Consider the following 22,432-nt stretch of genomic DNA (forward strand, 5'->3'; position numbering starts at 1 on the left):
AAACACATGGGTTGTGTTAGGGTAGCTAAGAATAGAAACAGGTGCATGTATACCTGCGTGTACACCAATGCTAGGAGCTTGGTAAATAAATTTGATGAATTTGAGGTATTGCTCAAAACATCAAAGGCAGATATTGTTGGGATATCAGAGACGTGGTGTCACACAGATATAAGTAATGCGGAACTGGAATTTGGGGAATACAATGTGTATAGAAAGGATAGACAGGACAGGAGGGGAGGAGGGGTTATGCTATTAATTAAGAAACACATAAAGTCCAAGGAAGTGAAGCCAGTCGACATCGATGGACAGGGCAGTGCCGAATCAGTTTGGTGTGACATAAGCATAGGGAAATCAAAATTGAGAGTAGGAGTGTGCTATAGGCCTAATGACTCTGATGAGTATAATAAGATATTGTACAGGGAAATAGAGTGGGCCAGTAAATCAGAGAGTCTTATAATGGGGGATTTTAATTTCCCAGATATTGACTGGAATTTGTTGGTTGGTCACTCGCACACTAGCAAGGCTTTTGTGGATTTATTGGATGATTGTTTTCTACACCAGCATGTTCGTGAGGCAACAAGAGGGAGCAATACTCTTGATCTGATTATCAGTAGTGACTCTTCATGCATTAAGAACCTGCAGATAAATGAACCACTAGGTGGCAGTGATCACAGTGTGTTGAAGTGGGATTTACTCAAGGAGGTAACTACCATCAGAGGTAAAGGGAAGGGTTTTTGTTTTCGTAAAGGCGACTATGATGGTCTGAGACAGTATTTAAATTCTATACAGTGGGACCAACTGATGATGTTACCAACAGCAAACTCAAAATGGGAAGCATTCACGGAACTAATCTTGGAGGCTACCAGGCTTTACATACCAACTAAGAAATATTGTTCAAGGTTTAGGCCTAAATGGTTGTCAGATGAACTAATGAGACATGTGGTAGAGAAGAAAAATGCATGGGATACATATAAATTAATGGGTGACATGGAAGCCTATGATAGATATAAGTTGGTCTGTAACCAAGTCACAAAGGAGATTAGGCAGGCAAAGGCAGACTACGAAAAATCCTTGGCAAAGGATGCAAAGAAAAACAGAAAAGAGTTCTTTACATACTTGAACTCGAGAAGGAAAGGGATGAATCAGATTGGTCCACTGGATATTGATGGTTCAACAGTTGAGGATCCTGCTCAGGCGGCTAACAATCTAAACGAGTATTTTGCATCTACATTCACGCATGAGGAGTTATTCAGGAAGGAGAATGATGTAGGTAAAGTAAACATTGGCAGTGAGCTGGATGATTTTGTAATAACTGAGAGGAAAGTGGAGGAGAGATTGTTGAGGATAAACATAAAAAAGGCACCTGGGGTGGATGGGATCTATCCAGTTATATTAAAGGAGGCAGCAAAGGAAGTATGCAAACCCCTAGCCATAATTATGAGAGCTTCTTTGGACTCAGGGGAGGTACCCATAGACTGGAGATGTGCAAATGTAACCCCAATTCACAAAGGAGGATCAAAGGCTGACACAAGTAATTATAGACCTGTTAGTTTAACTTCTGTTCCAGGTAAATTAATGGAGGCACTGGTTAAAGAAGCACTGCAGGATCATCTAGACAAGAATTCAGTTATAGCTCAGACGCAGCATGGTTTTGTTAAGGGCAGGTCTTGCCTGACCAATTTGATTGGATACTATGATGTAGTCACAAAAGAACTGGATGCAGGGAATAACTTTGATATTATATATTTGGATCTTAGAAAGGCTTTTGATACTGTTGCACATGGAAGACTGCTGCACAAATTGGGGCAGTGTGGCATTGGAGGCAAATTGCTGCTATGGATAAGGGGATGGTTGAGTGGCAGAAGACAGAGAGTGGTAATCAATGGACACTGCTCAACGTGGACTAATGTTATTAGTGGAGTTCCTCAAGGTTCAGTGTTGGGTCCGTTGTTGTTTTCGGTGTTTATGAATGATATTGATGATGGGATATCAAGTTTAATGTCCAAGTTTGCAGATGATACAAAGGTTGGCAGGGTCGTCAAGGACACTACTGACGCTATGCTGCTGCAACAGGATCTGGAAAGGTTGAACAGATGGGCTGAGAGGTGGCAAATGAAGTTTAACATTGACAAATGTAAAGTACTGCATATGGGAAACAGTAACCCCAGAGCAACGTATCAACTCTGCGGTACCACACTGACAGTGGTGGAGAATGAAAAGGACCTGGGGGTAATTGTGCAGGGAGATATGAAGTTCTCTGAGCAGTGCAGACGAGCTGCAAGAGTAGCTCATGGTGTCTTGTCAATGATATACAGGAATTTTTCTAGCAGGGATAAGGAGGTGATTATTCCCTTGTATAAGGCAATGGTTAGGCCACGTCTTGAGTACTGTATACAGGTCTGGAGGCCTCATTTCAAGAAGGATGTAGAGCTGCTGGAACGGGTACAGAGAAGGGCAACAAGATTAGTAAATGGAACAAAGGGTTGCTCTTACGAAGAAAGGCTTAAGTTTTGCAAATTACAGAGTCTGGAGACTAGGCACCGGCGAGGTGATCTGATAGAGGTGTATAAGGCCTTGAATGGTTTGAGCATGCTCAATGCCAATGGGATTCTTCATCTTTCTCAGAATAATCACCTCAGAGGGCATAAATTCAAATTGAGGAAGGACGGATGTCGGATAGATGTGCGGAAATTTGCCTTTGGCCAGCGGGTGGTTGGTTGGTGGAACCGACTTCCATCACTTGTTGTTGAAGTTGATAGCCTAAACAAATTTAAAGCTCAACTGGACAGGTATTTCGAACGAACGGAGGGGTGAAATGGGAGAGGGTTTTTTTTTTTTTTTTTTTTTGGGCTGATGCTGAATAAGCTTGCTTTCTTGCATCGTATGCCTCTACTAATGCTAATGCTAATGCTAACATCAATTGGATGCACTTCCTCAGATTTTATGTGTTTTTTAACTAACAGCATAACCCCTCCTCCCTTCCTGTCCTGTCTATCCTTTCTCGAAATTCCAGTTCTGCACTGCTTATGTCTGTGTGACACCATGTCTCTGATATCCCAACAATATCTGCCTTTGATGGCTTGACTAGCACTTCAAGGCTCATTGAATTTATTAACTATACTCCTAGTATTGGTGTACATGCAAGTATACATGCACCTGTTTCTACTCTTAGTCACCCTAACACAGCCCATGTATTTACTTGTTACACTATGACTCCCAGCAGTCCTGGAAATTCCCATTGCCTTGCTTTCCAGGCTGCTGCTCAATTGAATTTCAATAGAAGTAGTGCAAGAATCATTTTTACCTTTGCCAGTGGCTACTGTTAATCTATTAGTCTGTGTATTCCCCAAATTAGCAGTTTCCGACCCACCTAACTCTGCTTCAATAGCATCAGCAAATAGTCTTGCACCTTTTCTATTTAAGTGTATCCCATCCCTGTAGAAGCAGTCTCTCCTGTTAACAAGCACAGACCAGGCTGAGAAAAATTCTGCCCCTTGAGCCTTGCACAATCTCTCCAGGGCCGAATTGATCGACAAGGCTCTCATCATATACTCCCTCCTATCGTGTCTGGGCAGAATTGCAAACACTTTCAAATTCAACCCTAACTCACGGCTTTTTTTCAGCATTGTCTTGTACTTGTTAAGTAATTCTGCCAGTCTCCTACTCTTAATATCGTTAGTGCCAACGTGTACAACAATATTACCCTTTCTGTCCTTAAAGGATGATATCTGCCCTACAACGTCATCAACCTTTACCCCTGGCAGACAAACCCTGGTCCTGTTTCATCTATCCTTTTTGCACAATATGTTCCCCGTTTCCCTGACAATACAGTCACCTACAACAACTAGTTCCTTTGGGATCAGCGCATTCTGTCTTGGGGATTGCCTCTGTGTTGCGTGATATTCAAGTGCAAGCTATGGCATTGATATGGGCACCTGAGAACCTGATGGGCCCCTCAATTTAAATCCTTTGGGGGCATCTACCCTATCCTTCAAGCTCTCATACAAGCCCATAACAATGCCGTATTGGCACCTCATTTCCTCGCACTCCTTACATCTCGCACACACAAAGACATTCCCCTTGGCAATATCATGTCCCATTCCTGATTGCTCCACAAATATCAAACAAGCAGTGCATTTCAATTGATTGTAATTCAGAGGACAACCGCCCCCCCCCTCAGTTCTCCCCTGAGCCACAGCACTTCCACTAGTTTGACCCTTTTGCTTTGCTGCTCTGAGGCATGATTTCTATTCAAGTTCAATAAAATTCCAATACAAAATATAACCCTAAACCTATATCCCAATGCAGTTATAACACTATATATATGTACTGCAGTATCGAATATTATCTCCGACTTACCTTATATGACTTTCTTATCCAATGTCAACTTATATGTATCAATTTATGATGTTACGTTTGTAATAACTAGGCCACTGTATTTATTTAGTTAAAAAAGTACAATTCAATTGACAATGAAATTTAATAAAATTAATAGATACTACTATACTCGCTATCTAGTTTTCCGTTAAACCATACGCTAGCACACGTATTGTATAACAATGGTGGCAAGTTACAAATGGTTAATCTATGGACACAACGTATTATTTACTTTCAAAATAAACCACGAAGCTTGACAAGGTCTATAAGCTACTTATAGAAAATAATTTAATCTAACAATTAAGTCAATAAAGCGGCTAAGTATAATTAAAAACTTTCGTTTGGGGGAGCTGCAAAACTTGTCCACATGTGGATTTGATACCCTTACCGATACTAAGTAATAACCTACAAAATCTCAATCTAAATTCAATTTAAACTAAAGTATTGTTACTAGGAATATAAAGCAACTCTAAAAAAATAAATTAACATGCCAATTTAAGTCAATAAAAAAGCAAAAACTTCTCTATTTGCTGGAGCCGCAAAAACTTCGCCTGTTCACATGTACTCTCGCACCCACATCTAATACTTTATTAGATGTTATACTTCATTTTTACATTAAAAATGAATGTTTTATAAAGGTTATTTAATAAATACAGTAAACCCCCGCTATTCGCGGGGGTTACGTTCCTGAGAAATGCCGCGAATACCAAAAACATGAATACTGAGTTATGGCTCCCATAGTAATAAAGGGGTTCCGTTCCAAAGTATGAAATATATAAGAAAAACTAGTCTAAAATTTTGTCTATGTACGTATTATATGTACCTTCATAATATGACTATGTACATAGTGAAATGTAAGCATATGGCATCGAAATGAAAATAAGAAACAATTTAATATTAAATGTAATATTTATTAGAAATTTCAAACAAATCTTTCAAACCAGTGCCTTTGCTAGCAAAAAAAAAAAACTTATCCCGCCAGTGCTATCACCAGTTTCACTAAAGTATTGATAAAAGAGTTTTGCTTTTTCACGAATGATGAGTGAACGTAACGGAATTTTATTTTGAGTTCGGTCTTCTATCCACAGATTTAAAGCTCTTTCCATTTTTTCTAATTTAACATCACGAGTTACAGAGCAAATTTTTGAAACAATTAGCGTGTTTTCACAGACACTACGGCGGATTTTTTATTCCGATTTCTTGATTGATCGTACCGTTGACTCATTGATTTTACAATGTTTTGTCACCGAGAAGACACTTTCACCATTAGAAATTTTATCTAATAATTCAATTTTATTCTCTAATATCATCACCTTCTTTGATTTTTCACATTTCCCTTGTTATTCGTAGCCATATTTTTGTACGGGTTAGAAAGAACTTGTCCACAATAAAGTCACTTTCTTCTATTAATATACTGCAAAATGGTAGATTTATCACTTTTGTAAGCATATCAATTTATAAATTCATAAATTTATTCAATTTATAAGCATATAAATTAAAAGCAAACGACGAAACCTTCTGTGACAAGCGCATAACACATACTGAACAAGGATTAGCGAGAAACATCCACGCTCGCGATTTTGCCACCCCTCTCCCCCCACCCACTAAGCGCTGTTTTGACCGGGAAAGATAATTTTAGCCACGCCCATGTTTTTTATGGCGGAAAATGTTCACGGTGCTTTAAAATTCATATTTTTTAGGTTTCATTTTATATTAAATCAGCGACCGCGAATACAGATACCGCGAATAGCGGGGGTTTACTGTAGTCATAAAACATCTTAAAATAAAAAACAAACAATAAATTAGCATTTACCTTAGACTTGAAGTGCAGTGCTGATGAAATCAATGGCGGCATAGTGGTGGTGGCGGTACTGCATCAGGTGTCTTTTCAGACGTTTGTCGCTACTGGCAAAGAAACTGTCCAAAGTGGACTGTTTTTGTAGCTTCCTGAAGTAAGAAATGACTTCGTCTTCCATTTTGCACATTATGAGTTCAGTGTTTTCAATGCTGGGGTGTTTTTTTACCACTTCTCTTAAACATTCACAACAAGAAATGACAGTCTTCAACTCTTCAGCTGACACTTTTTGGGTGTCTTCTTCTTCCTCTCCATAATTTTCTCCAACTCTTGTAGCTCCACTATTGTTAGCTCATGCCCATGAGCACCAATAAGGTCCTCCACATTCTCTTCGTCAACCTCCAGATCCATTGATTTCCCAAGAGTTACAATATCATTTGTCAAAGTACCATCATCTTCAAATCCATCAATCTTATGGATAATTAAAGACCAGATGTCTTTCCAGGCTGAATTTAAGACCTGATGGAAACATCATTCCAAGAACTTACAATCAGCCTCACATAGTCGAGAAGTAGCTGAAAAGCAACTTGCGAACATTTTCTTGGTGTAGATTTTTTTGAAGTTTGCTATCACTTGCTGGTCCATTGGTTGAAGAAGAGGAGTGAGTGGTGTTGGGTGGCAAAAATTTGACTTGAACAAGTTTGGGATCATGGTCTGGGGCACTGCTCCAGCAGGAGCAGTGCCTTCACAGGAAGCTTATTTTTCTCAAGATAACTCTTAATTGAATGACAAAAACTTCAAGTGGCCATTCATTGAAGACACCTTGTAACCAAGGTCTTCTTACTGTGCCAAAACACTCCCAGCATGCCTTTGTCAACCTTCTCTTGTTTAAATACTCTGGGTGTGTTAGAGTGATACACAAGGCTTCAGCTTGAAATCTCCAGAGGTATTGGCAACCAACAGGAGAGTAAGCCTATCTTTCATAGGCTTAAGCCCAACCAAACTAGTCTTATCCTTAGTGATGTACGCTCTCCTGGGCATTCGCTTTCAGAAGAGGCCCATTTTGTCAATGTTAAAAACCTGCTGGGGAAGATAACCTTCCTGATCAACAAACTCTTGGAATCCAATTTTAAAGGCCTTTTTTTTTTTTTTTTTTTTTATCAGCACTGGATGCCTCTTAACACCTTTGAGATTTGCACTTTTTTTTTTAAGTGCTTGAACCAGCCTCTACTAACTTTAAAGTCTTCAAAGTGCACAGCACTGTGACTAGTTGATGGAGCTTTAAGTTTCAGATCGTCATAGATCTGCTTAGCACTGTCACCCTTCATCTGCTTTTCCCTAAATTCATATCAGGCCTTCCCATTTCCAGAATAAAGTCTCTTCTCCTATGCACTGATGTGGAATCATCACTAACATTAACACTCCACACTCTGTTTACACACTGAACAAGCACATCAAACAGAAGATAAAGTACTGTAACAAGCAGGAATGTTTATTGAGCAATAACAAAGACACTAATTGATTGAGAACAATTGTATGAGATGTTCTGCACGCCATGCGCCTGAAAATTTCTACCCCATACACCATTCCAGTTATATCGGAAAGCCATTGGTTCCTGCAAATACATCAGTCTTCCTTAAAATAAAAGATCGTATGGACGGTATGTCAGTTCCTGAAAATACCGGATGTCGATGTCATCGTAAGTCAAGACTCCACTGTACCACGAAATTCATGAAAAAATAACCTTAATCCTATTTTCAATATTAACAGTTCTCCCAAAAACTGAAAAGCAAGGGTTAAAAAATGACAACCATTATCCAGTTGAAAGTTACTTACATTACCAATTTATCATTTAAAGAAAATATTGTGGCGGATTTTTAAAGTTCATAAATTTTTAGTCTCTGATGTTATTTCATAAAATTTTTGATCATTAATTAGTAGATAGTAATTAACAAGAAACAAATGGCATTCATTACATTTATAGATTTAATAATTGCAGGGAAGTTATTAATGATTATATTGAAAACACATACACATACACACACGTGTATATATGCATATATATCAGCTTATTCTTACCACAAAATTTTAAAATTTTTTTCTCAACACGTGGCTACAGCACACGTGTACCATAGCATACAGAACATGTCCGAAACAGAAGCAAGAACATTGCTGTCTTTCTCATAATTTCAGTGGATGACCTCTGATGAAGAGACTGAAATTGTGAAAAACACTGAAATGTAATCCTATTTTGGTTGCCTTTTCACTTCTTATTTTTATTTTTAATTTCCTGTCTCTTTGATTAAAGAGGTGTGTCCCTCTGGATTTATTATTAATATCGAATTACTGTGGACACAGGGTGAAACGGAGACAGAATAAATTATGACAAGTTTAATAATAGGAAAAACACATACATATATTAGATTAGATACATACAAAAAAGCTTTTGGTTGTTTTTGTTAACCTTCCTTAGTCAAACTGACAGTTGAGAGTGGAACATGAAGGTGTGTACTGCCAATCATGTACATGAACTGCGTAATTAACTGTTGGATGTTGAAGCCTGTTGCTGTGATGCATGTGGATGTTGCCAGCGTTTGTCATTAATCAGAATTGTTGTTTCTGATGATAGGGTGGACCCGACATCCACTGCTCCTGTTGACTGAGGTAATTGAGCATGTGATGTTCAACGACTGCAACCAGGCATGTCGCCGATAGTGGCAGGACCTATCCACAATCACGACATCGCAGTATGGGTTAATGTTGTGGTGAGTTGCTCAAATGTGTTCGGCAATACCTGAGTGTTCTACATCTGTTCAGCGGATTGCTCTTTTGTGTTCCGAAAGACGTTTTCCGAGCCATCTCCCAGTTTCCCCAACGTAGTAGCAGTCTACCGCATCTCTTGCCATGACTGCACTAGCTGCTACATTGGGGAAAATGGAAGATGGCTCAGAAAATGTCTTCCGGAACACGAAAGAGCAATCCGCTTAGCGGATGTAGAACACTCAGCTATTGCCAAACACATTTGGGCAACCCACCACGACATTGACCCACACTGCGATGTCGTGATTGTGGATAGGTCTCGCCACTATCAACGATGCGCCTGGTTGTGGAGTCGTTGAACATCACATGCTTCAATACCTCGGTCAATAGGAGCAGTGGATATCGGGTCCACCCTATCATTGAAACAACAATTCTAATTAATGACAAACACTGGCAATGTCCACATCATCACAGCCACAGGCTTTAACACCCAACAATCGCACAGTTCATGTACATGATTGGCAGTACATGCCCTCATGTTCCACTCTTAACTGTCAATTGACTGAGGAAGGTTAACAAAAACAACCGAAAGCTTTTTTGTATGTATCTAATCTAATATATGTATGTGTTTTTCCTATTATTAAACTTGTCATAATTTATTCTGTCTCCGTTTTGCCCTGTGTCTACAGTAATTCGATATTAATAATCCGTCTCTTTCTTTTTCATACCATATTTCGCTACATTCCTTATCCATTTAGTAGAGTTCACTTCTGGTGTATACCGGTGCCTCCGTAGCCAGGTGGGAAGGAGCAGCAGTGCATAGCACACACTTCTTGATTAGACCGGGGTTTGAGCCACAAATACGGAGGATGTGGAAAGGTCAGGGAATGGCCACCGCATATTCCCGGAGCAATATGGCCTTAGTTGCTAATGCTCCTAAAAACCAAATAACAAACTAACAAACAATCTGGTGTATACTGTCGATTCAATGGGTTTAAACCAAAATCTTCTTCACACTTTCTACATACAGTATATATATGATCAAATTAATCCAAAAATTAAATAGAGAAATAAAAATTACTAAAATATATATTAAAATAAATAAGAAAAATAACAGAAAAAAGCTAACATCAGTGGCAGCAGAAAAGCACAATCCACTACATGTTGGGTATAATAAGCTAAATTAAAATAGGATATTGTCAGTAGCATGGCAAATCAGTAGAGTGAAAATGAACTGAACCAAATAAAATAACGATAACAGAAAAATATGGGGGGGGGATAAAGAAGAAAAGGATAGTGTTGAAGCAACGTTCCTAAAATAATTTATAAATTAAGCCAATTAAAAGAAATTTAGTGGCGCCCCCTCGATGGCACCAGTTTCCGAATTATGTGAAATCTCACTAAGGTGGAAATGTAAACTAACAACATTACATGACCAAATAAACTGAAAATTAATAAAATAAAATAAAATATTTTATTTCTAATAAAATGTTTATATTACATCATATCATAACCAAAACTCTTTCTCATTCTGATGCACCTTTAATTCCTAGCCCATAGTCTGTAAGTCAATCCTAGATTTCTTTTTTCCAAAGGCAAAACATTACATTGGGTAGGATTAAACCATTCTTACTGGACACACACACACACACACACACAGATTCAGACACACAGATATACACACACACAGATTCATTTCAGAATGAATCTCATTCACATGATTTGCCATTTTGTTGACGTTTAAATTTTCAGTTGACATCTAAGAGTCCATGTTTGTAACCAATCTAACCATTCTTGATCACCACAGAAATCTTGCTGAGTAAGTTAAGTTTCCCAAGTCTTTCTAATCAAGATTATTAAAAGTAAATCTACTTTTAAAAATTGGGTGTTTTTTTTTTTTTTTTTTTTTTTTTGTTTTAACAGTGACCCAAACATGAATATATCAGAAGATAATGCTGGTCTAGTAGCTGTTCTACAATTTATCTGCACCTGATGGAGTCAGTGATAGAGATTTTGGCCATATAAATCTAAAAAACACAAAGGAGGCGATAATCGCACATGAATGTATGTCCAAACTTACATGTGGTTTAAATAGGTCTTGGAGATCAGTGGATTATGCATATAATCTTCAAGAGTGCTGTTTTATAATAGTCAAACTGATCACTGACCAGAATAGTAACATCTTTGTGTATTGTTCCATTGTTTATTGCATGATTTATGAGTATTTTGTAATTCTGTACAGATTGAACATCTGCAATTTAAAGTGTCTCTCATGGACACAAAAACATACTACACATCTTGAAACCTAATCTAATCTGATCAATGATCGCCAGTAAGAATTCCGTAAATGTTGATCCACTGACAATATACTTTTGATATAATGGCTTATTTTACCAATCTATGGACAAATTCTATGGAAAAGTTTGGTGAAAATCAGCAGTTGCTCTTGGGCAACCCACCACGACACTGACCCACACTGCGATGTCGTGATTGTGGATAGGTCTCACCACTATCAACGATGCGCCTGGTTGTGGAGTCATTGAACATCACGTCCACCCTATCCTTGAAACAACAATTCTGATTAATGACAAACACTGGCAACGTCCACATGCATCACAGCCACAGGCTTCATATCTCTATTAGGAATTACCTTGACTTCTTGGCTTAAGAAGTCAGGGTAATCCTAATCTTTCTTGGTATAAGCACATCACAAATATTGCTTCCTCCGCATCCAAAAAACTGAGTTTTCTCTTTTTCTCTCTTGGCATTACTTTTCTTCTAAAGAGTTACTCACACTTTGTACAAATCTCAAAGGATTTTGATTGTATTTGGCACAAAGGTCTTTTAATTAAGTTTTCATCTTATATTTTTCCAATTGTAATAGTTTTCTCTCTGACTGCTCACTGTGGGTGATGGTAGACAGCTTTCTATCATTATCTGTAGTGTAGTCGTCTAACTTTTTCACTAATGCAAGCGTTTCTCAAGGTTCAATTCTTTCTCCTAATATTTTCCTCTTATTTATTAATGCCCTTCTTCTGTTGACTGGAAATCTTATCCATAGTTTTTCCAAGGACAACATATTGTATTCCACCTGAATGTTTGAAAATTTCACCCTGTACAAACAGCTTCAACTTCTCGAATATCCACTACCAATTCTTTAAATGCTGATCTACAGGTAATTCTCCAGTGGGGAACAGATAACTTAGTTAATTTCGATCCTTACAAAACTCAGACCTGTTTTATACCTTGCAAAAAGGATTCTTTGGTTCCTATGCTTATCTTCGAAGACACTCAGATTACTAGATAAGATTACATATCTCTATTAGGAATTACCTTGACTTCTTGGCTTAAGAAGTCAGGGTAATCCTAATCTTTCTTGGTATAAGCACATCACAAGTATTGCTTCTTCTGCATCCAAAAAACTGGGTTTTCTCTTTTTCTCTCTTGGCACTACTTTTCTTCTTAAGAGTTACTCACACTTTGTACAAATCTCAAATCCTCATTAGCATGGAATATTGTTCCAACATCTGGGACAATCCCCACAAAATCTCAGGCTTCTTTTCTCCATTCAAAGGAAGGCAGTTAGGTTAATTAATGACCAATCTCTGACAAAGTCTCTCCACTCTGTCTCACAGATGTTCTGATTCTGTTGCATGCATTTTCTACAGATATGTCTGTGGACGCTGTTCTTTTGAATTGAATTCTATAATTTTCCCTCTATCTTCCAAACCAGTCCAAACATGTACCACAACTAGTCATCATCCTTTTACTGTACAACTTCAAACTCACAGAACCAACTTTTTTTCTTCCTCATTTATTCCTTCAACTTCCATTTTCTGGAACAACCTCCTTTCACATGTACTTCCTGAAAATTTCAATCTACAGAAATTAAAGTCTAATATCAACAATTATCTTCTTTTATCTTCTCAACTTTCAGCCAAGCATGGCACTAAGTACTATGGGTTCTACAACCTTTCATGTTTGGGGTTTTCATATAAAAAAAAAAAAAACTGTATGAGGTGTAACTACAATGGTAGTTATATCTTGTACAGTTTGGTCTTTTTGATCATGCACTCTGGTTTTCCACAGCATGCATTATCAAGAGGAGTGATGCTAGTGAGAGATTTTTTTTTTTTTTTTTTGGTACTTTGCCATTTTGTTAGAGGATTTCATATCATTTGCTTGCCTGCCACTCACTTTACATGTATTAAATATTATGCCTTATAACATTATTAGCTGGTAAAACAAGCAGCATTTTTTTTATGACACAAAATAACCAAAACTTACCTGAAGTATGAGACTTTACCATGGTTTTCAGTCTTTCTTCCAGCACATTTGTTTGAAAAAATGTCACTGACACTTCGGAGTAGTTATCAATTCGAAATGGAGGTGGCATTTTATCGGTATCACTGAACACAATAAAAAAGGTCGCTCCCTGTAGAATAACTTCAACTCGCAAGAAATAGTGCTTCCGTTGATCATCTCTTGAAAAAGTAATCAACAAATTTGATTATTTATTCTTCAATTTTATCAAATAACTAGTTTTCAAATTGTTTGTTCTTTATATACAGATACCAGAAAAAAATGAGTAACTCCTGGTATTTAGAGCATATCACAGATTGAACAAGCACTTCTGCATTTCTTTGCTTACAGCATGGAAACTAATGATATTATGAATTATTAATGATACTGATGAAGGCATATCAGGCTTGATCACTAAGTTTGGAAAATGAAGTGAAGGCTGTAAGGCTAGTTAATTAGTTATGTGACTACAACAAGATCTAGAAAGATTAGGCAAATGGGTGAGAAATGGCAAATGAAGTTTAACACTGACAAATGCAAAATATTGCATAAGGGAAGCAGTAATCTCAGAATAACATTAACTATGTGGTCCATGCTTGGATTATTTAAGAATGAAAAATACCTGGGGTAATCATGCAGTCAGATATAAAGTTCTCTGAGAACTCCACATGGGCTGCTAGGACAGCTCGTAAGTTTTACATGATACAGGAATTTTGCAGTAGAGATAGCGAAGTTATTATTCCATTGTTTAAGGCAATGGCTAGGTCACATCTTGAATTTTGCATATACATCTGGAAGCCTCATTTTAGGAACTACATGAATCTATTGAAACAGATGCAGAGAAGAGCAACGAGGTTGGTGTGGGGGAACAAAAGGGTAAGAGCACTCTTTTGTTCCCCACACCAATCTCATTGCTCTTCTCTGCACCTGTTTCAACAGATCCATGTAAGGATTCAGAACCAAGCAAGAATTCAGCTCTGCATATTGCAGCACCCGAAGACTAGGCACCTGCAAGGTGAATAAATTAAAGGATGAACAAGAAAAACTATTAGAAGGGATGGACAGGTGATGTGGGAAGTGTTATGGTTTTTTTTTTTTTTTTGGACTGATGATGTATAAGCTTGCTACAGTCAGTCCTCGTATAGCACGATAGTTGTGTTCCTGGAAACCCTCGTGCAATGCAAAATCGTGCAATATAAACAACAGGCCCTATGGGAAAAATAGGGTTAGGTGCCGACCACCCAAGATCGAGCGCACATTTGTAACAAAAACATTACCAAACACAATAAATAATCGTAATAAAATACTTACGTATTTTATTACGACTATTACGTAATAAAATATTGCTAATGCTTTTGCTTCTATCATAAGCAAACTTGTTTTTTGTTTGATTTTCTATCCAAACAGTTGACAGCCGTTGCATCTCTTCCAATTCTTTGTCTTAATGTAATGAATTTTAATTACACTTTGAGTTGTTACTGCTATGAAAGTTGTTTTTATTTTCTCTGCATTCTTTGTAATTCTCGGCGTTGACTCATTTAGGTCCGTAGCACATGCAATATCATGGTCTTTCATTTCGCTCAAAGCGTTTCACAGTTTCATATTTTTTCGCTATCGACAGTGGTGGACTGGCCATAAGCCTTACCAGGGAAACCCCGGTGGCCGGTGTGATTTTGGCCATAAACACTAGTATGATGCCACTACAAATTTTCCAGGGTAAGAATTTTTGACCCAGTCCGCCTCTGTTTATCGATATTGCTTTTCTTTTTTTCTCTGAATCTGCAGTGTCTTCACCAGGACGCTTCCTTTTCACACCTTTTAAGTATTTTACTCATTTTTATGGAATAAAGCACAATTACAAAACGAGGAGGCACGCTTGATACACATAAACAAAGCTGCGCACGTGTAGCAACTGAATAAACAACACCGTAAAGGCCACTATTAACACCTCACATTTTACTAAAGCACATTTCTAGGAGTTACTACCATAAAACAATAAATACAATTTCCAGTTGCGTTTCTGCTAGTGGAATCAGTTATAAACTGGTAGTAAACTCGATCTAATTGCATTTGCGATTATACCGATAGCTGGAATTGTGTTGGTTTTTACGTTATTTTGGTGAAATGTGTTTCCCCTTCACCGATATAAAACACATAAATACATTTTCGGAATCTTCTCTTCATTCCTATCATGTTGCATTCGGTTGGGGTGATTCCGCGTTCGACTGCCATTTCTTGTAAACACAAAGGCGAATCGTGCATAAGCGAATTCGGTTCGCGTTATATAAGATATCGTTCCCCTATTTATAAATCATGTACGATCGAATTCGTGTAATGTAAACAAGTGTTATACGAGGATTGACTGTATAAGGTTAATCCATTCTCTCTATTTAAGGTATATCACCTGCGAATGAAAAAGCTAGGGATTTCACCATGAAACATGGGCGTAGAAAAGATATTACTAAGTGGCAGAAAGGAGTGATATTTGGTTGGTCTAATGAACTTTCTATCAAAGCAGTATTCAAATTTGTTGGTGCTTCAGAAAGAAAAGTAATAAGAGTTTCTAAGGAATGGGATGAGTCAAAATCAATTAGAAATCGATGCAGATTTCTAATCCTGTGATCAAAAGTCTGTGTTAAATGATCATGATTGGTGATGAATACTGTAAATGAAAAACAATTTCAAACAAGCCAGACATTAACTACTGCTAACAGTTAACTATGGACCTCATCAGCCAATTCCTGATGATGTCCTCAGCCAATTTCAATAAAATTTTAAAAAGTTTAAGTTCTATACTTAAAAAAGTCCAGCTAAAAGGCATAAAAATTGGATTGTTGATGATTGGAAAGTTGTGGTCTGATGAATCCAAATTTTACCTATACTCTAGTGATGTCAGATGTATGAGAATTTATACAGACTAGTGCATAATGTGGTACAAGCTAGTGATGGGTCAGTAATGCTTTGGCGATCTTTCAACTATTATGAACTGGATACCCTATTGTGTGTTTTTCTGAGCATTTGACGGACATCATGATTTTGATTTCTGTACACCTGTAAGGTCTGTACTGTTTTACACTGGCAAAGGCCACAAGGGAGTGAAAGGGCATTAAAACTAGGCAGCCAAGTCATCAAATATAAATCTAAGAAAGAGCATACAGGACTATGTTGAACAGAAAGTAAAAACCCAACAGCATCCATAAAAAATGAATGAATTATTGGCTCAATTGTTTTTGGAATGTCTTAATAATAATATAAACTATTTAAGGGGTCTAACTCAAAATCCTATCAATGAGAATTCACAAAAATATCCATGCTAAAGGAGGGGCCACACATTATTAATTGAAAAATTATACAGGTGGCTAATTTTTTGTCCAATATGCATAGTTAAATTGTTTTTGATAAAGAAAGACAATTTTAAGAGCAGTGTAAAACTTTAACAAAAGCTATAGGCTAAGTGCTACAAAAATAATCCTGAGGGGCTCACATCTGGTGAGTATGGGCTTGGCTCACCCAGGGTCCTGAGCTGGATATCATTATTCTTCTCTTTCTTGGTGATTCCTTTCTACTTCTGACTCTTGCTCTCTCTCTCTCTCTCTCTCTCTCTCTCTCTCTCTCTCTCTCTCTCAGGGTAATTCAGAATTTTTTCTTTTTTTTTGGCTGGTGAAGCATAAGCCTCAGGCTTCCCTGCACCATATGGCCAATAATAATAATAATAATAATGATTCCAGACCTTTTCATGTGGAATAAAACTTGAGAGCAAATCACCTTCCCCCACAGAATCCTTTTGAATGAACAACAGAACTGCCAGCTGGCATAAATATCCAAAACTATTGTTGCTAGTCATTTTCACTGTTGTACATAAAACAGAATTTTTAAGTTGTGTTTTCAACATTTTATTATAATCATTGATGTAAAATTAACAAAAACATTGATGTAACACATAAAATTATTATTCCTGATTGCAAAAATTTGAAAACAAAACTTTATTTATGAAATAAACTGGCTTTTAAAAATTAATTTGCGCAATTTAAACAAATGACAGTTTTTCTCAACAGTTCCTTTCCACTTTCCACATACATACTTTTTATACATAGTGCAGATTTCTGTAGTTTTGTTTGCCTTGCATCACCTAATTTGGCATTGATGCTTTTTGAGAATTTGACAAGGCCACTGTTATTACTGGTTTTAGCTGCTGCTTTCTGGAAATCTATATATTCTTTTCTGAGTTCTTCAGCTAGATTCAATATAAAATCTCTTCTCTTCTCTGCATAACTTTATCTCTTACCTTTATAAATAATCCAAGCTTTGATTACTGCAAGATCTAATATATTATAAAAGCCGTGAACTGGCCATCTATACGAACCTGCTTTTTGTTGAATATTTTTTTTGGGAGTAATTGTGCAGTCAGATATAAAGTTTTCTGAGCAATGCAGACAGGCTGCAAGAGTAGGTCATGGGGTTTTGTCGATGATATACAGGAATTTTGCCATTTGGTATAAAACATCAACACCATACAGTAATACCCCGACTTATGCGAACTCGGAATTATGCGGTTCTTGATTTTTTCGTTTGGTGTATATCTAAAATTAGCTTACCAGTGATTTGGAAGTCAAATCATAAAGCTTGGGTGACAGCTTCCGTTTTTGAGGACTGGTTTGGTCGCCACTTCATACCCGAAGTCGAACGTTATTGCAAGTCTAAACAGATTCCATTTAAAGTGATGTTTCTTATTGACAATGCACCCGGTCAGCCTCCTGCCACCCTAATTAATTTCGATCCATGTGTGAAAGTTGTGTTTTTGCCTCCAAACACAACCAGCTTGCTTCAACCGATGGACCAGGAAGTCCTCAAAACATTCAAGGCTTACTACACGAGGCATTCGTTTGCACGTCTGAATGAAACTATGAGACAAAATAGTGAGATATCTGTTAAAGACTTTTGGAAACAATTCAATGTTTTAGATGCCATAAGAATCATTGAAGAATCTTGGGATGAAATTCACAAAAAAACATTGAATGGTGTCTGGAAGAAACTTTGTCCATTTTTTTTTTCAAAAACAAGACGAAAACAACGCCAGAAACTGATCATGTCACTCATGTGATAGAAGTTGTTAATCTTGCCAGGCAATTAGATTTGGAAGTCAATGGTGATGATGTCAACGAGCTGTTGAATTCACATAGTCAGGAGCTGACAATGAATGAGCTCATAGAGATGCGTGAGCAAAATGTCACTGAAGTATCCGACACTTCAGACCCAGTTCCACCAGAAAAGCACATGACAATTGCAAGCTTGACAGAAGGTCTCAGCTCAATTGAATAGGGCTTAAAAATTTTAGAAAACATAGACTCCAATGAAGAATGCGTTATAGCTACAATGCAAGGAATAAAAAAATTATTAGCTTGCTACGAAAAAATTCTGCGTGTAAAAAAGAAGGCGCTGTGTCGTCAGACGAATTTGTTAGATTTTATGAAGCCATCGACATCGAAATAACTTTTTTACGTAACTCATTTATTTTTTTAATACATGTTTTGTATTAATATGTACAAAGAACTGCAATTTTATTAAATATTTTTCTTCTGAACTAGTGTTTTTATTAGTCCTTGGTCCCAATTAAACAAAATTTATATGTATTTATATGCAAAGTTGTACCCCGACTTACGCGAATTCGACTCAAGCGATTTTCGTCGGACCCACCTATCGCGTAACTTCGGGTATTACTGTACTTTGTTTTGTTGCACTTTAACACTGTGTCAAACTTCTTCTTTGTACCATTACCATTGCAACATTTTTATGAAGTGTAGTCAAGATTATGATTTTAATTTGCTTTGGCCTAATAATTCGTCAGAGTGCAATTATCAAGTTTGAAAATTGAGGTGGAATATAATTCTGCCTTCTTTTTTATGGACAGCGGAGCTTCTTTATGAGCATTATTCACAGTTTCCACTAGAGTAGTATTTTTTTTTTTTTTGGGACTAATTTCTTCATCAATTCAAAACTAGTAAATAAGTTATTGGCAATTACATTTCTACCTTGATTCAAAAATGGTTCCATTAGTTTCAGGAAAACATTCAAAAAGTGGTTAACTAGCTGGATGCATATCGTCAATCCCCAAGTAAGAAGAGCTATTCAGTAGATATTTTGAAGTTGTGTCAGCTGCACATTTTTCTTTTAAATTTTAGCACTATACTTAAAACTACCAAAGCACACAATTTGACTGTTTGTAAAATTCAATAAAATTAGCTAATTTATACAGTTAACAAAGTTTTTTGTATTTAATTACCTTGTGGTAAACATTTCTGATTTGAATCACCCAGGTATATGTTTACACATCTGTGCATTCAGCTTCAAGTCTAAGTGTGTGCAGGAGTCCCTACTATATATTACTGAACTGCACCATTTTAGTTTAGTCTAAGTGAAACTTTAAGTGGAAAAATATTCTATCAATTTTTACAGTGCTAGTTTGACTGCATTACTAAAATGTGTTAATCTTGCGGTCTTACTCAAGAGCAGATTCAAATATGTCGAGGGGAATTAAAAACGCTACCTGAAAATGAGTATGGAGAGGAGAATGGAGAAGAGTTTAGACAAGAAGAAAGTAACAAATGGATTTCTAATGGAAGTGACAAGGAATCTAGTAGTTGTGAAAATAATACTTATGATTCTAATGGGCCTCAATTTTTTCATGATGCAATGTAACATAACTTTTGTGAAATTAAGTGGTTCATAAGATTCAACATACGTTATTCAAGGAAGGAGTAAATAAAAAAATGATAAATCTGCTTTAGTTTCAGAAATACATGGTGAAAATTTATTTCCAATTGTAAGGCTTGCTAAATACCTGGAACAAACATTACAATATATGAGCAACTATTTCTGAGAAGACTGCAGCAATAATTCAGACACAGCATGGTTTGTTAAGGAAAAGTCTTGTCTGACAAATTTGATTGGATAATATGATGTGGTTACAAAGGAACTGGATGAAAAATTAATTTTGATTTCATATACTTGGATTTCAGGAAAGCTTTTGACACTGTTGCGCATGGAAGACTACTGTACAAACTGGAGCAGAATGGTATTAAGGGTAAGTTGCTACAATGGATAAAAGGGTGGTTGAGTGGGAGAAGACAGAGGGTGGTAATCAATGGACACTGCTCTTCATGGACTAATTTTATTAGTGGAGTCCCACAGGTTTCGGTGTTGGGTCCACTGTTGTTTTGTATATTTATCAATGATATTGATGAAGGTATATCAGCCTTAGTGTCAAAGTTTACAGATGATACAAAGGTTGGCAGGGTTGTTAATGACAGTAATGGCAGTGTGCTACTGCAACAGGATCTAGAAAATTTGGGCAGATGGGCTGAGAAGAGGCAACTGAAGTTTAACATTGATAAATGCAAAGTACTGCACAGGCAGAAGTAACCCCAGAGGAATGTACCAACTGTGTGGTACTACACTTAGGGTGGTAGAAAATGAAAAAGACCTGGGAGTAATTGTGCAGTCAGATATAAAGTTTTCTGAGCAATGCAGACAGGCTGCAAGAGCAGGTCATGGGGTTTTGTTGATGATATACAGGAATTTTGCTAGCAGGGAAAAGGAGGTGATTTTCCCTGTGTATAAGGCAATGGTCAGGCCACGCTTTGAGCACTGTGTATAGGTCTGGAGGCCTAATTTTAGGAAGTATGTAGATTTGCTTGAGCGTGTACAGAGAAGGGCAACAAGATTGGTGAGGGGAATGAAGGGATCCCCTTACCAAGAGAGGCTGAGACTAGACACCTGCAAGGTGATCTGATTGAGGTGTATAAGACCTTGAATGGATTGAGCACAATGAATTCTGATGGGATTCTTCCACTTGCTCAGATTATGAACCTAAGGGGGCATAAATTCAAATCGAGGAAAGACAGTTGCAGAATAGATGTGTGGAAATTTGTCTTTAGCCAGCAGATGGAAGTTGATAGATTAAGTGAATTCAAGAAGGAACTGGACAAACATTTAGAGGGAATGGTTGTATGAAATTTTTTTTTTTGGTTGATGCTACATAAGCTCATATGCTTGTTTTCTTGCATCACATGCCACTATTACTATTACTATAAATAGATTCTGATTCATCCAATATATGGCCAAAAACCAGACAAATCTGGTATAAAGTTTTGGGTGGCAATTGTGCATATTGGAAAGTTAGGAAATGTCATGGACTCTCACTTCTGTAGTTAAAAGAGCTGCAAAACTTTAAAAATTTAAAGGAGGCAAATTGTCAAATTGACCATCACAGTGGTTCTAGTATTAAACACTGAGTGATATGCCAACTAATGATACACTACAGTGCAACACCAAGAAATAATCAAATTAATAAAGCTTGTTTTAATTACATAAAATCAAACTACTGTAGGTCCCATTATCTGTAGAATATTTCCATTCATAAATAATAAAAGAAACTATTTAATTAGGTCAATAAAAGAAAATGAGCAATTATACTGTTTTCTTGCTATGACTATACTTCCATAACATTGCTATTTAAAAGCGTTCATTTGTGAAACTGAAGTAGAATACTTAACATATGAAGTGATTGCTCAGCTGACTGCATAAAAGCTGAAATAATTCTGAAATAGAAAGCCAGTTACACAAAATACAGGGTCAACAAACACTGGCATTACAAATATTAATTTTTATTATTATTATTTTTACAATACCTAGTTATGAAATTAGTTATGAAACTTTAACTATTTAACTTTCCTAGTTATAAAAGGATTTGGAAAGCACCAAAGAAATATACTGCATATTTCCTGAAACTACCTTGTTTCTTTTGACTCGTAAATGCATTTTGACCTGTGTGAAAATCTGTGAATCAAATTAAGAGTTAACAAATATTCCAGGAACGTTGCCGTTTTGCCATTTTGGTTTTTAGGAGCATTAGCAACTAAGGCCATATTGCTCCGGGATATGCGGTGGTCATTCCCTGACCTTTCCGCATCTTCCGTATTTGGTGGTGACGGGCTCGAACCCCGGTCTAATCAAGAAGCATGTCCAGGAACGTGTTGAGATACTTAAAGCCCTCTGTCAGATTTTTAGGATGCTCTCGATTAGTGTGAATTTGATATGCATGCCATAACAAACAACCAAACTTAACTCAAAGGGGAGTCAAATGTAAATTCTCATAAATTCAATGCAGATTTTCAGTTATCAGGGGCCCCCACAATGCTA

General features: G+C 37.0%; 1 protein-coding gene across 6 annotated transcripts in view; it reads right to left on the reverse strand.

Moving 5' to 3' along the window:
* LOC150079291 (intermembrane lipid transfer protein VPS13D-like) overlaps positions 1-22,432 on the reverse strand; it is a 1,618,665-nt gene that overhangs the window by 254,216 nt on the left and 1,342,017 nt on the right. For all 6 annotated transcript variants that reach the window (XM_090383928.1, XM_090383929.1, XM_090383926.1 and 3 more), the window contains one exon: positions 13,220-13,416. In XM_090383928.1, coding sequence (XP_090240054.1) covers positions 13,220-13,416 — 197 coding nt within the window. The remainder of the gene's footprint in view (positions 1-13,219; positions 13,417-22,432) is intronic.

This window comes from Mastigoproctus giganteus, chromosome 10 (assembly GCF_048544385.1).
Source record: "Mastigoproctus giganteus isolate SK-2022 chromosome 10, ASM4854438v1, whole genome shotgun sequence".
NCBI lineage: Eukaryota > Metazoa > Arthropoda > Arachnida > Uropygi > Thelyphonidae > Mastigoproctus > Mastigoproctus giganteus.